The sequence below is a fragment of the Chrysochloris asiatica genome, unplaced genomic scaffold (genome assembly GCF_000296735.1).
Source record: "Chrysochloris asiatica unplaced genomic scaffold, ChrAsi1.0 scaffold00040, whole genome shotgun sequence".
In the NCBI taxonomy this organism is placed as follows: domain Eukaryota; kingdom Metazoa; phylum Chordata; class Mammalia; order Afrosoricida; family Chrysochloridae; genus Chrysochloris; species Chrysochloris asiatica.
In genome coordinates this window covers 17,466,716-17,478,190 of record NW_006408558.1, presented here as the reverse complement: position 1 = coordinate 17,478,190, position 11,475 = coordinate 17,466,716, and the positions used below count along the sequence as shown (strand labels likewise).

General features: G+C 51.6%; 1 protein-coding gene across 1 annotated transcript; it reads left to right on the top strand.

Annotated features, from left to right (window-relative positions):
• The first annotated feature begins 2,885 nt into the window (after positions 1-2,885).
• GSTP1 (glutathione S-transferase pi 1) lies at positions 2,886-6,209 on the top strand. Its single transcript, XM_006861057.1, has 7 exons — positions 2,886-2,976; positions 3,595-3,630; positions 3,876-3,982; positions 4,083-4,170; positions 4,535-4,638; positions 5,789-5,896; positions 6,021-6,209. Exons 1-7 carry the CDS (start codon positions 2,886-2,888, stop codon positions 6,207-6,209), a joined length of 723 nt encoding a protein of 240 aa, XP_006861119.1.
• Positions 6,210-11,475: the final 5,266 nt, after the last annotated feature.

Below are 11,475 nucleotides of genomic sequence, written 5' to 3'. Positions count from 1 at the left end.
CAAGAGGGAGATGGAGTGTGTGAGATGGGCGGGGAGGGAGGATAGGCAAGAGACACTCCAGACCAGACCTTGGGGACAGAACTTGGAGAAAGTTCCGCAGCCCAGGGAGATGGCTGTTTTGGAACTGCCTGTACTGTCTCTGGCTGGGCCAGTCCCGAGGATACCACCCCATTGCTCCATGTCTGATCCCCCATAGGCCTTTGGGGTACCTGTCTGGAGCTTGTGACAGCCCCTAAGGCTGAACAGAGTGTACCAGCCCTGCCCCATTAATGTGGGATCAGCCTCCTCCTCCACAGCTGGGCTCCAAGGGCCAATCAGAAGAGTGTTTGCTCTGCCATTGTTCACAGAAAAGGAAACCTACCTCTTGAAGGTGCTTCTCCATGACTGTTCAGGGAGGGGCAAGGAAGAAGAAGGTCGGGCTTTCTGGAAGGAGCCCTATTCTCCTGATGCCACCCCCTGGCTCTGCTCAGCTCCAGACTGGGATTTCTTTCTGACTTTTGTGAACCCTTTCTGCCCATTTTGACTCACACACTCACACACTCACATACACACACACACACACACACACACCGCTCAACAGGGCCTGGACCAGTAGTGTGGGGTCCTCAACTCAAAGAAGGAGGGGACCCCTCAGTCTCCCTTGGGCTTCTTCCCTGGGCCCCCTTAACTACACAGGCACCAAGTTCAGGCACTTCCATTAGGGGGTGACGTGGTCCAGGGCCCTGCCCCAACCTGGGCCAGCACATCTCCCTCATCAAGTCTGGCTCCCCTCCAGCCTTGGTGCTCAGCCCACTCTGTGAATAGACCTTCACTGTTGGTCTGGCTGCCCCGCCATTGCTATCAGGGAGTTCAGACATATGAGACCCAGACAAGTGGGATTAAATAGTATTATTCTCCATGCCACCAGGAACACAGCTTTGTTTCGTGCTCTTGGGTCAGAACAGCCTCCAACAATTGCTGATGTTTTTGCGTGCATGTGTGGTTGCGCGCGCGTGTATGCGTGTGTGTGTGTTAAAATACACATAAAATCCCACCACAGTTGAGGAGATTAGAAGTCGGACTTCAGAGCTCCAGCTTGGGAGAAAAACTCTTGCCTCCTTTCAGCATTGGCTGGACTAGTCCTTGGACGTCTCCTGGAGTTCTGGCATCAACCCTTCCCCCAGATCTGGCAGTTTCACAGGGCAGGACCCCAGGTCCTGCCCAGGTCCAAAGGATGCATTCTACTCCTGGCTTTTCTTTTTTGGTGGTAGTGGGTCCCTCTTTCTTTGCTAACTTCTCTCTCTGCTTTTATATCGGAAAAGAGGTGGACTCAAATAAAACCTAATCCTGTCTATTGCATCGGCCCCATTAACATCACTGTTGTTGTTGCTAAGTGTTGTCGAGTTGGTTCCGACTCATCGCGACCCTGTATAGGGTTTCCAAGGAGCTGCTGGTGAGTTTGAACCACCGACCTTGTGTTTCCCAATCCAGTGTTGATGCTACAGTGCCACACCAGGATTTCTCATTAACATTACAGAAGTGAAGATTTATAATCCCCTAGATAATAACATCAGATCTGTGATGATCACAGCTTGGTCATTACATGATAGATTTCATCATTGGGGATTATTGCACCTTAACTGGTGTGGTGCTGTATGAAAAGTGCTGGACCACAAGGTGAGTTTGAACTGCAAGGGCAGTGGTTCAAATACACCAGCTGCTCCTTGGAAACCCTATACAGGGTCGCTATGGGTCCGAACTAGACACTACTGCACGTAACAATAACAAATGGGTCATGTGACTTCCTAGTGCGGCACTGGATTGCTAACTGAAAGGTCAGTAGTTGAAACCTACCAGTTGCTCCTTGAAAACCCTATACAGGATTGCTATGAGGTTGGAACCAACTCCATGGCGCTCACTAAATAATAACAACAGTGGGTCATGTGGTAATTCTGTCCCCATGTGGCATTATAGGATAAGTACTGGACTGCTAATCACAAAAGTCGGAGGTTCAAACCCATCAGTCACTCTTCAAAACAGGGCCTCTGTGAGTGGGAACTGACTTAATGGCATTTAACAGCAACAATAACATGTTGTTGTTGTTGTTAAGTGCCGTCGAGTCGGTTCCGACCCATAGCGACCCTGTACAGGGTTTCCGAGGGTGTAAATCCTTACGGGAGTAGAAAGCCTCATCTTTCTCCCGCGGAGCGGCTGGTATTTTTGAACCGCTGACCTTAAGGTTCGCAGCCCGATTCGTAACCACTACGCTACCAGAGCTCCTGAACAATAACATAGGAATTCTAATTTTTATTTTCTGAATGTTCCATGGTGGTAGCACCATTTTACATTCCCATCAGCAGTGTTGGAGGGTTTCAAGTTCTTGACACTGCTTCTTTTAAAAATAGAGGGTGGTTCTCCATCTAAAGCCCAGATGGACTTCTAAAACAATGTTACTGTCTTGTCAGTACTTGTAGCGTTATCCTCTATTTATAAGGAATGAGGTAGATTTTCCACATGGTGGGAAACGTGGTGAAACAAGGTCTCATTTCATTTAGAGAAAAAGGAAGAGTCAACAGCGGCTATCACAAGAATCCAATGTGACAAACGGCTGATGTCTTAAAAAAGCAACATACAGGCCGGGTGTGTGGATGTCTCTGTACACTACCCGATTGTGGGAACCAGTGTGATCCCAGCATAGGAAAGAGCGAGACTTCTAGACCTTCTAGAACCTAAATGTCCGCCCTAACAGAGAGTCCACACACCCCACGGTGTTTCCACGGGAGAAAGGTCCGGTGTGGCCCAAGTGGGAGAGGCTGCGTTCGCAGTGGGATGGCGAGGGTCCAGGGGGCGCCCTCTGCGGGGCGAGAGTGCGGTTCCGGGTGTGGAATCTGGCGCGCGGCAGCGTGATGAGGGGGGCCTTCTGCGGACTGAGCATACGAGGAGGCCGTCGAGGACCTCTCCGTGCAGATGCGGAGCGCAGGGCCCCAGAGCTCCCGGGTTGCGAGCCGGATAGGTGTTCCAATCCGGGAAGAAGGCGCGGGACCCCGGAGGAGGCTGGCCGGCTCAGGGCGCCCTCTGTGGGGCAGGGTTCAGCCCCTTCGGGAGGCGGGAGCTTCAGCTCCGCCAGCGCAATGACTCAGCATTCGGGCGGGCTGGGGCGGAGCGACCCTTATAAGGCTCGGAGGCCACGGGGACCTGAGGCCGGAGCTCTGTTGTCGCCGCCGCCTGCACCGCCATCAGTTCAGCAGTGAGTCTGCGCGCGGACTGGGCCACTGGCTCGGCGCGTGCCCAGCTTGGGAACCGGACCCCCGGGAATCTGGAAAGCTTGCAGTATCTGCCGGGGCTCCCAGGGGGCTGGCTTTCCCAGCATCGAGTCGGGAGTCTCCGGAAGGCCCAGGACTCCCCCCAGCTCCAGGAAGGGGATCTTAGGGGCCCATAACGGCTCCAGCGTGGGATTGGGGTTCCTAGGGTCCCCTGGCGCCCCCAGCGCGAGAGACTAACTCCTGTGGAGCCCTGAGCACTCTGGGCTGGGAATGGGATCCCTGGGGAGGGCAGGCAGTGCACCCCCAACAACCTTCTCCCAGGCTCTGACAGACTTTTCTTTGTGTCCCTTAGTGCCACCCTACACCATTGTCTACTTTCCCGTTCGAGGTAGGGACCTATGGCTGGGAAACAGGCGTGGCAGAGGTTGGGGGACTGCAGCCCAGGGACCCTTCACCACCTGGGGGAGACTCCAGGCCCCTTTATCCCTCCCTCTGGTTCAGAGCCCACCGAGCCTCCTTCCCCAGGCCCTGTCCAGAGGCTCCCAAAGGCTGGAGTGTCCAACCCCATCCCAGGCACGCCCCCTCCCTGTGTGCTGTGAGATGGTGCCCCACCCCACACCCCTTGTGCTCCAGGGCGCTGCGAGGCCATGCGCATGTTGCTGGCTGACCAGGGCCAGAGCTGGAAGGAGGAGGTGGTGACCAAGGAGACCTGGATGCAGGGCCAGCTCAAGGCCTCCTGTGTGAGTGTCCAAGGGGGACAGGGGACAGGGATGGGCCTGGGGAGCTGCCATTGGCTGCAGCTGCATTGAGTGCCCCTTACCAAGCTATTGTCCCCCCCAGCTGTATGGGCAGCTCCCTAAGTTCCAGGACGGAGACCTCACTCTGTACCAGTCCAATGCCATCCTGCGGCACCTGGGCCGCTCCCTCGGTGAGTCCAGGAACCTAGCCCATGGTAGGGGTTAGTGTGGCATCCTCTGTTCCCGAACCCCTCCCATGGCTAGCCATCGGACTCTGGTCAAGCATACGTATGTTTGTATATGCATGCACCTCATTTTGCAGTTGTGGACACGAGGCCCACTGAAATTGAGGAACTGGCCCCCAGGTCAAGCCCAACCTGTAGTCCCCACTGTGTATCCCAGTCACCCATTCCTCTTTCCCTTTTCCCATCATGTATCCACCTCCCCTCCCCTCCTCCCACTGAGCTTGGAGCCTGCCACATGCTTGTGAGTGGGTCAGTCACGGGTTGTGTGTTGGCCAGGTGCCCAGTCACACTGCCCCCTCCTGCTCCCCAGGGCTCTATGGGAAGGACCCTCAGGAGGCAGCCCTGGTGGACATGGTGAATGATGGCGTAGAGGACCTGCGCTGCAAATACATCACCCTCATCTATACCAACTACGTGAGTGCAGGCCTCTGGTGGGCACTGCGAATAAACCAAGAAAGGGGCTTCCTGGAGTGTCTTGGGCAGGATGCCTGGGCTGGTTAGACTCTGTGCTAGAGATCATGTGATGGACAAGACAGACTTCAGCCTCACTGCCTGAGGGCAGACCACAGACAAGTAGCAGTACAAGGATAAGAGACATGGGCTTCAGTGGGGAAGGCCAGGAGGGCTTCTTGGAGGAGGAGTATCTATAGGCAGCTTCTGGAAAGAGGGCACTCTCAGCTGCAAGCATATTTGGGGGCCTGGGACCAGTTTAGCAGAGGCAGAGCATGTATGTGCTCGTGTACAAGTACCTGTGTGGACCTGTGTTTAAGTGTGAATGCATGAGCATGTGTGTATGGAGGTGTTCACGAACATGTGAGCTCATGTATGTATGAGGTGCACACAAATGTTTACGTGTGTGAGCAATGTATGTGTTCTCTAGCATGTGTTTATCATACGCTTGTGTGCATACATATATGTTCTCAGATGTGTTAGTATATGCATGCGTGCACAAGGCATACACATATGTGAGTACAGTCAAACATGTGCACGTGTGTATTTGAATATGTGTGCTTGATTGTGTAAATGTATGCTCTGTGTGTGCACACACGTGTCCCTGAACATGTGTGTGTGTATGTGAATATATGTTTGAGCATGAGTGTATGTGTGCTTGGACATGTGCTTGAGTCTATGTGTGTGGCCAGTGTATTCTGGCATGTGTGTGCTGATGTGTTTGTGTGTGTACATGTATATGAGAGATGGAGGGTCTGGAGCTGGGACCACAGGAAAGCCTGAACCAAGCAACAGGGTTGGCCCTGCTCCAGGACAGTAAGCAGGACATTGCCCAAGTGTGAGGTCCAGAAGGATGCTGGGAGGAGCCAGCTCAAAGGCTTTGCAGTCAACCGAGAAGGCAGGAGTGAGGCAGAGAGAGTTCAACATCTGCATGGGCAGTTGTGGACAGTGGTCTGGGAGTGGGAGTGAGCACAGAGCACTGGGGCTCCCTGCCCCCAGCCTGGGGGTGGTGTTAGTCATGTGGGACAAACAGAAGGGGGCGCCTGAGGGCTGAGCCAGACTGGGGTGGCCAGTCACATGAAGCGGATGGTACACAGTGGACTCTTTGGGGCAGGAGGCAGGCAAGGATGACTATGTGAAGGCACTGTCCAACCACCTGAAGCCCTTTGAGACCCTGCTGTCCAAAAACAAGGGGGGCCAAGCCTTCATCGTGGGTGACCAGGTGAGCATGGGCTCTGCCCACCCCACTCCGCTTCTGTGCCACCTTCTCTGAGGGGACCGAGAGCTTGTGAGCCAGCCAAGCAGCTGCTCCCACCTGCTGAAGCCCCCTTGCCCTCTGCCTATAGATCTCCTTTGTCGATTACAACCTGCTGGATCTACTGCTGAACCACCAAGTGCTGGCCCCCAGCTGCCTGGACGCCTTCCCCCTGCTCTCGGCTTATGTGGCGAGACTCAGCGCACGGCCCAAACTCAAGGTCTTCCTGGCCTCCCCCGAGCACCAGAACCTCCCCATCAATGGCAATGGGAAGCAGTGAGGGTCACAGGGTCTTTGGGTGGTGACAGGGTACCTTCTTCCTTTTCCCAGGACCAATAAAAGTTGTAGGAGAAGCCATGCTGTGAACTGTGTTTCTTGGGATCTCCCACTGTCAGGGTGGTGGGTGGTGGGGGTAGTGAGGGACAGGGTGGGGGCCTGAGTATTTGGATCTTAAGCCACAAACTGGAGTATCTTTCTGGGACAGTCAGTTCAGGCTGTGTTTACTGAGCTTCAAAAACAGGAAGAGGATTTTGAAAAAGAGAGAGAGATGATCCATGTTCCTGCCCTGGAGGACCCAGAGAGAAGACTTGTTGTTATGTGTCATGGAGTCGGTTCTGACTCATAGTGACCCTGTACAGGGTTTCCGAGGCAGTTCCGACTCAGTGACCCCGTACAGGGTTTCCGAGGCTATAAATCTTTATGGAAACAAAAAGCCTCATCTTTCTCCCACGGAGCAGCTGGTAGTTTCGAACTGCTGACCTTGCAGTTCACAGTCTGAGTCGTAACCATTATGTTACCAGAGCTCCTTGAGAGAAGACTAGCATCAGGAAATGAAAACATGTTCTCCAATGAGTGTGTCAGGAGCTCTGGTAGCGTAGTGGTTACGAATCGGGCTGCGAACCTCAAGGTCAGCAGTTCAAAACTACCAGCTGTTCCACAGGAGAAAGATGAGGCTTTCTGTTCCCGTAAAGACTTACAGCCTTGGAAACCCTATACGGGGTCGCTATGAGTCGGAACCCACTCCACGGCACATCGAGTGTGTGGGGTGGGGCTGGCTGCCTGTCAGGGGACTTGCTCCAGGGTATTTGGGAACTGGGTAGAGAAAGGAGTTCCCCAGCCTGGAACTTAGGGGCGGCTGAGCAGCTAAGTGTGAGGAGAGACACCTTGTCACCATTCAGGTTGCTAAAGATGGAGCGGGACAGGGTCAATGGGGGTGCCTCCTATTGGATGGAAACTTCAGAGCTCCCAGGAGTGGTTGGAGGGGAGGAGCTGGAGAGTACCCTACATTGGGGAACCCTGCCAGTGTCAGACTTCCACCACCTGTCCAAAGAGGGGCGTCCACGTAGGGGGGAACTTAAGAGACATCAGCATCCTCCCAATCTCTTTCTGAGAGCTCTTGTACCAAGTTGAGACTTTGCAGTAAAGTCACTCAAAGGCTGAGGTCAGAGGCTGCTTCAGGAATGCCTGCCCTGCTCCCACAGCCTAGAGGCATTGAGGGTGGGCGTCTGGGTGGGGTGCCTGAAAGCCCTGGACGCAAGGTCAGGGCTCTCTGAACTGCCCAGGAATTGGGTACGTGGTATTGGTGCATTGACTAGGGTTACAGGCTGGAACGGATGTCACCTGTGGGAAAACTTTGGATCCAGGGAGGAGATGTCAGAGAAATGAATATTTCTTCAGTTATCCCCACCCTACCCCCACCACATTCCACCACTAGGAATTTATCTTGCAGGTTCTAAGAGCATATGCATGTGAAAGTTGGACAGTACATAAAGGAAGACCGTAGAAGAATTGATGCATTTGAGTTCTGGTGTTGGAGGAGAATATTGAAAGTACCATGGACTGCCCGTAGAACCAACAGATCTGAATTGGAAAAAGTACAGCCAGAGTGCTCCTTGGAAGCCAGGATGGTCAGATTTCATCTTTCATACTTTGGACATGTAATCAGGAGGGAACAGTCTTGGAGAAGGAGATCATGTTTGGTAAAGTGGAGGGTTGGAGATAAAGAGAAAGACCCCCCAATGAGATGGATTGGTATAGTGACAACAGCGATGGGCTCAGGTGTAGCAGCGATGGTGATGTTGGCGCAGGGTCGGGCAGTGTTTTGTTCTGTTGTGCAGAGGGTCACTATGAGTCGGTGCTGACTCGATGGCACCTAACAACAATGGCAACCTCTGCCAGCCCAGTGTCATCAAGTCAGTTCCAACTTATAGTGACCTTATATGGCAAGCCCTCAAAATTGTATGGTCTGGCCCTGCCAAGGCAAGAGTAGGCGGGACTCAAAATTCACTAAATCTAGAAGCTTTTTTCATAACAACATAAATTTATATTAAATGATGTTATAAATTATCCAAATGGCCCTTGGCAGAAAAAAAGGTTCCCCTGTATAGGGTTTCCAAGGAGTGACTTGTGAGTTTGAACCTCTGACCTTATGATTCAAACCAACCTTGCAGTCCAGTGCTTTATGCTTTAGGTATATTTGTTAACCCTCATCACCCCTGAGGGCAGTACTGTTTATAGAAGAGAAAGGGGAATCCTGGTGTGGCACTGTCAGATTAGCACTGGGCTCCTAACTACAAGGTCAGCAGTTCAAACCCATCAGCCACGCCTCCAAAACTCTATACAGGGTTTCTATGAGTTGGAACTGACTTCATGACACTTAGCATAAACAACAATAGATGAGAAAACGGAGTCACAGAAAGTTTAAGTAACTTATTCATGTATGAACTGAGGAATTAGCAAGGTTGTCCATTGTGTTGTTGTTGATTCTATTCCAACTCACAGCACAACAGAACGAAACATGCCTGGTCTTGCGACACTCTAACAATTGTTACGTTTGAGACCATAGTTGCTGCTTATGTGCCAATCCATCTCATTAAGGGTCTTCCTCTTTTTTGCCAACGCTTCACTTTATCAAGCATGACATCCTTCTCCAAGGACTGGTTCTTCCTGACATGTCCAAAATACGACGATGAAGTTTTGCCATTCTCCCTTCTAAGGAGCATCCTGGGTCTACTTCTTCCAAGACAGGAAGAAGTCTTATTGATTCTTCTGGCAATCCATAGTACTTTCAAGATTCTTCAGCACTATCATTTGAATGCATCAATGCTTCTTTGATCTTCCTTAGACATTGTTAGTAGTCACAATGACCACAGAAAAAAATGCCCATCAACAGGGGACTTGAATGGCGGGACATCTCATAGGGAGATGTGTTCTCTTTTCAAAGAATAGCTTGTGGTCTAAGTGGGTCCTAAACTCAATGACAAGTGTGCTAATAAGAGACACACAGAGGAGAGATATAAAAGAGGAGAGGTCAGGTAAAGCAGAGACTAGTGTGATGTGGAGACAAGCCAAGGAAAGAATCAGAGCTTGGGCTTCTGCTGATAATGTACATTTCCACCTCAGATAGACTAAATCAGAGGCACCATTTTAACAAGATCCCCAAGGGATTCTTACGTTGTTGGTAAGTGCCATGGAGTAGGTTCCAACCCATAGCGCCTCTGTATAGGGTTTCTGAGGATCAGCTGGTGAGTTTGAACCACCAGCCTTGCAGTTCAAACCGACCTTGCAGTTCAGTGTATTAACCCACAGTGCCACTTGTATACCTAAGGATCTTGTTAACATGTAATCTATTTGTCAAACATTCAAAATCAAAGGGGCAACATGTACCTAAGGACCAAGGTGAAAAGGGATGGGAAGGTGGGTAGACTGGAGATGGAAGCCCCAGGGAGAGGCAGGACAATTGTTCCATGGAGGGGGATTGCAATCACCGAGATGAAACAAAGGGTATGGTTTGTTGAATGTAAAACTGATGTTCTTGTCTGCAAACCACTCAATTCACAATACAAAGTTTTGTTTTTGTTTTAAATGTAGTCTTTCTGGGGTGAAAAATGCAAATTCTCAGCAGGAGTTGGTGTTCAAAGTCCTAGAATGAATTCATGGGGCTGGAAGAGACCTGGAAGGAATCTCCCCTGGGTCATTTAGAGGGAGCACAGCCCTGCTGACACCCTGATTTCAGACTTCAATCTCCAGAGCTTTGAGAAACTAGATTTCCACTATTTCAAGTCACCGAGTTTGTGGTCATCTGTTACAGCAATCCCAGGAAACAGATACACTGTGGGCAGAATGGACTGTCGACAGACTAGACCAGGGACCTGAGCAAGAGGTCCCCACTAGTGTGTGATTGAGAAATGACCTTGTGGTTTGGCACTGCAGCCCAGCCCATCCTGTCAGATAAAAGCCTTGGTTATGAATTCAGGGAAAAGGAATCCGACCCCTCCTACCTCCTTGCAGCCTTTGCAGGTGATCAGGGATGAAGATGAGAGGGAGAAGTCTGTGACTTCAATTTCGAACCCCCAAGATCAGGCCCCGAGAGATGGATTTGAAAGAATCTTGTTTGAAGGTGGCGGCAGCTGAAGACACTAGCAAAGAAAATGATTAAGAGCCCAGCTCTCTCCTTGTCACAGATATTAAATCAGGGCTGGAGAGATTGGGACAGATGAAAGGGACCCAAGCCAGAGGTTGTGTGCTCTCTCCATGGTCCTTGGACTGGTTGCTCATGGGCACACCGTTCAGCCTGGGGAGTCTAGCAAGGTGACCTTGGCAACTGGGGAGAGAGAGCAAGAGCTGTTTCCTGAACCAGGTTGGGCCTGCCTGCTTCTTATTACCCAAGAAGTAGATTGTAATCCCAAACTTCATCTGCTACATCCAAAAAACCCATGCCCCTGACTGCTGAGGACTTCAGTCTGCCTGCCATCTTCTTCCTTCTTTGGACATCAGAACCAAGGACGACCTCCTTGGTTTCATTTTTGGAAACTCCATTTTTCCCAGAGTGGGTTCCCGCGGCTCCCTCAGGAGACATGGGATCTCAGCCAATCCAACTGGCAGCTTTTTCCTGAGAATTCAAAACTTGAATGGAAGGACATCTGACAGGAAGAGAACCAAAGCCCACATTTTCTCCTTCCAAGGAACCATTCCTGGTTCTGGCTCGGTCCTGGGCTCCTGGGAAAATGGACACATGATCGCCAGGGGACAGCAGGCTGAATCACTCATCAGTGCCCAGTACATGGCTCTGGGGACCTGCCCAAGCAAGTACCTGCCAGGAAACCACAGGAGTGGGTGACTTAGACTGCCACTGTGCTGGTATCTGCCACACCTCAGCCTCCAGGGAAGGGCCTGTGACCAGGCCCCCAAGGACTGAAAGCCAGGATTTGGCTTCCCACTGGCTCCAAAGCCCAAAGCGACCACCCTGTGCTACGTCCCCCTTCGGGCAGCCCTGAGGACTCAGGAGAAGAAGACCCAAGGCCAGGGCCATGTTAAGACGTGTGAGGGAACTAAACACAGATATGCGGTGCCCCTCCTCTGCTTATACACATTTGAGTTATACGGGTACTTACTGGATATATAAGGAGCTCTGGTAGCGTAGTAGTTATGAATCGGGCTGCTATTCCCAGGGTCAGAAGTTCGAAACTACCAGCTGCTCCGCGGGAGAAAGATGAGGCTTTCTGCTCCCATAAAGATTTACAGCCTCAGAAACCCTGTACAGGGTC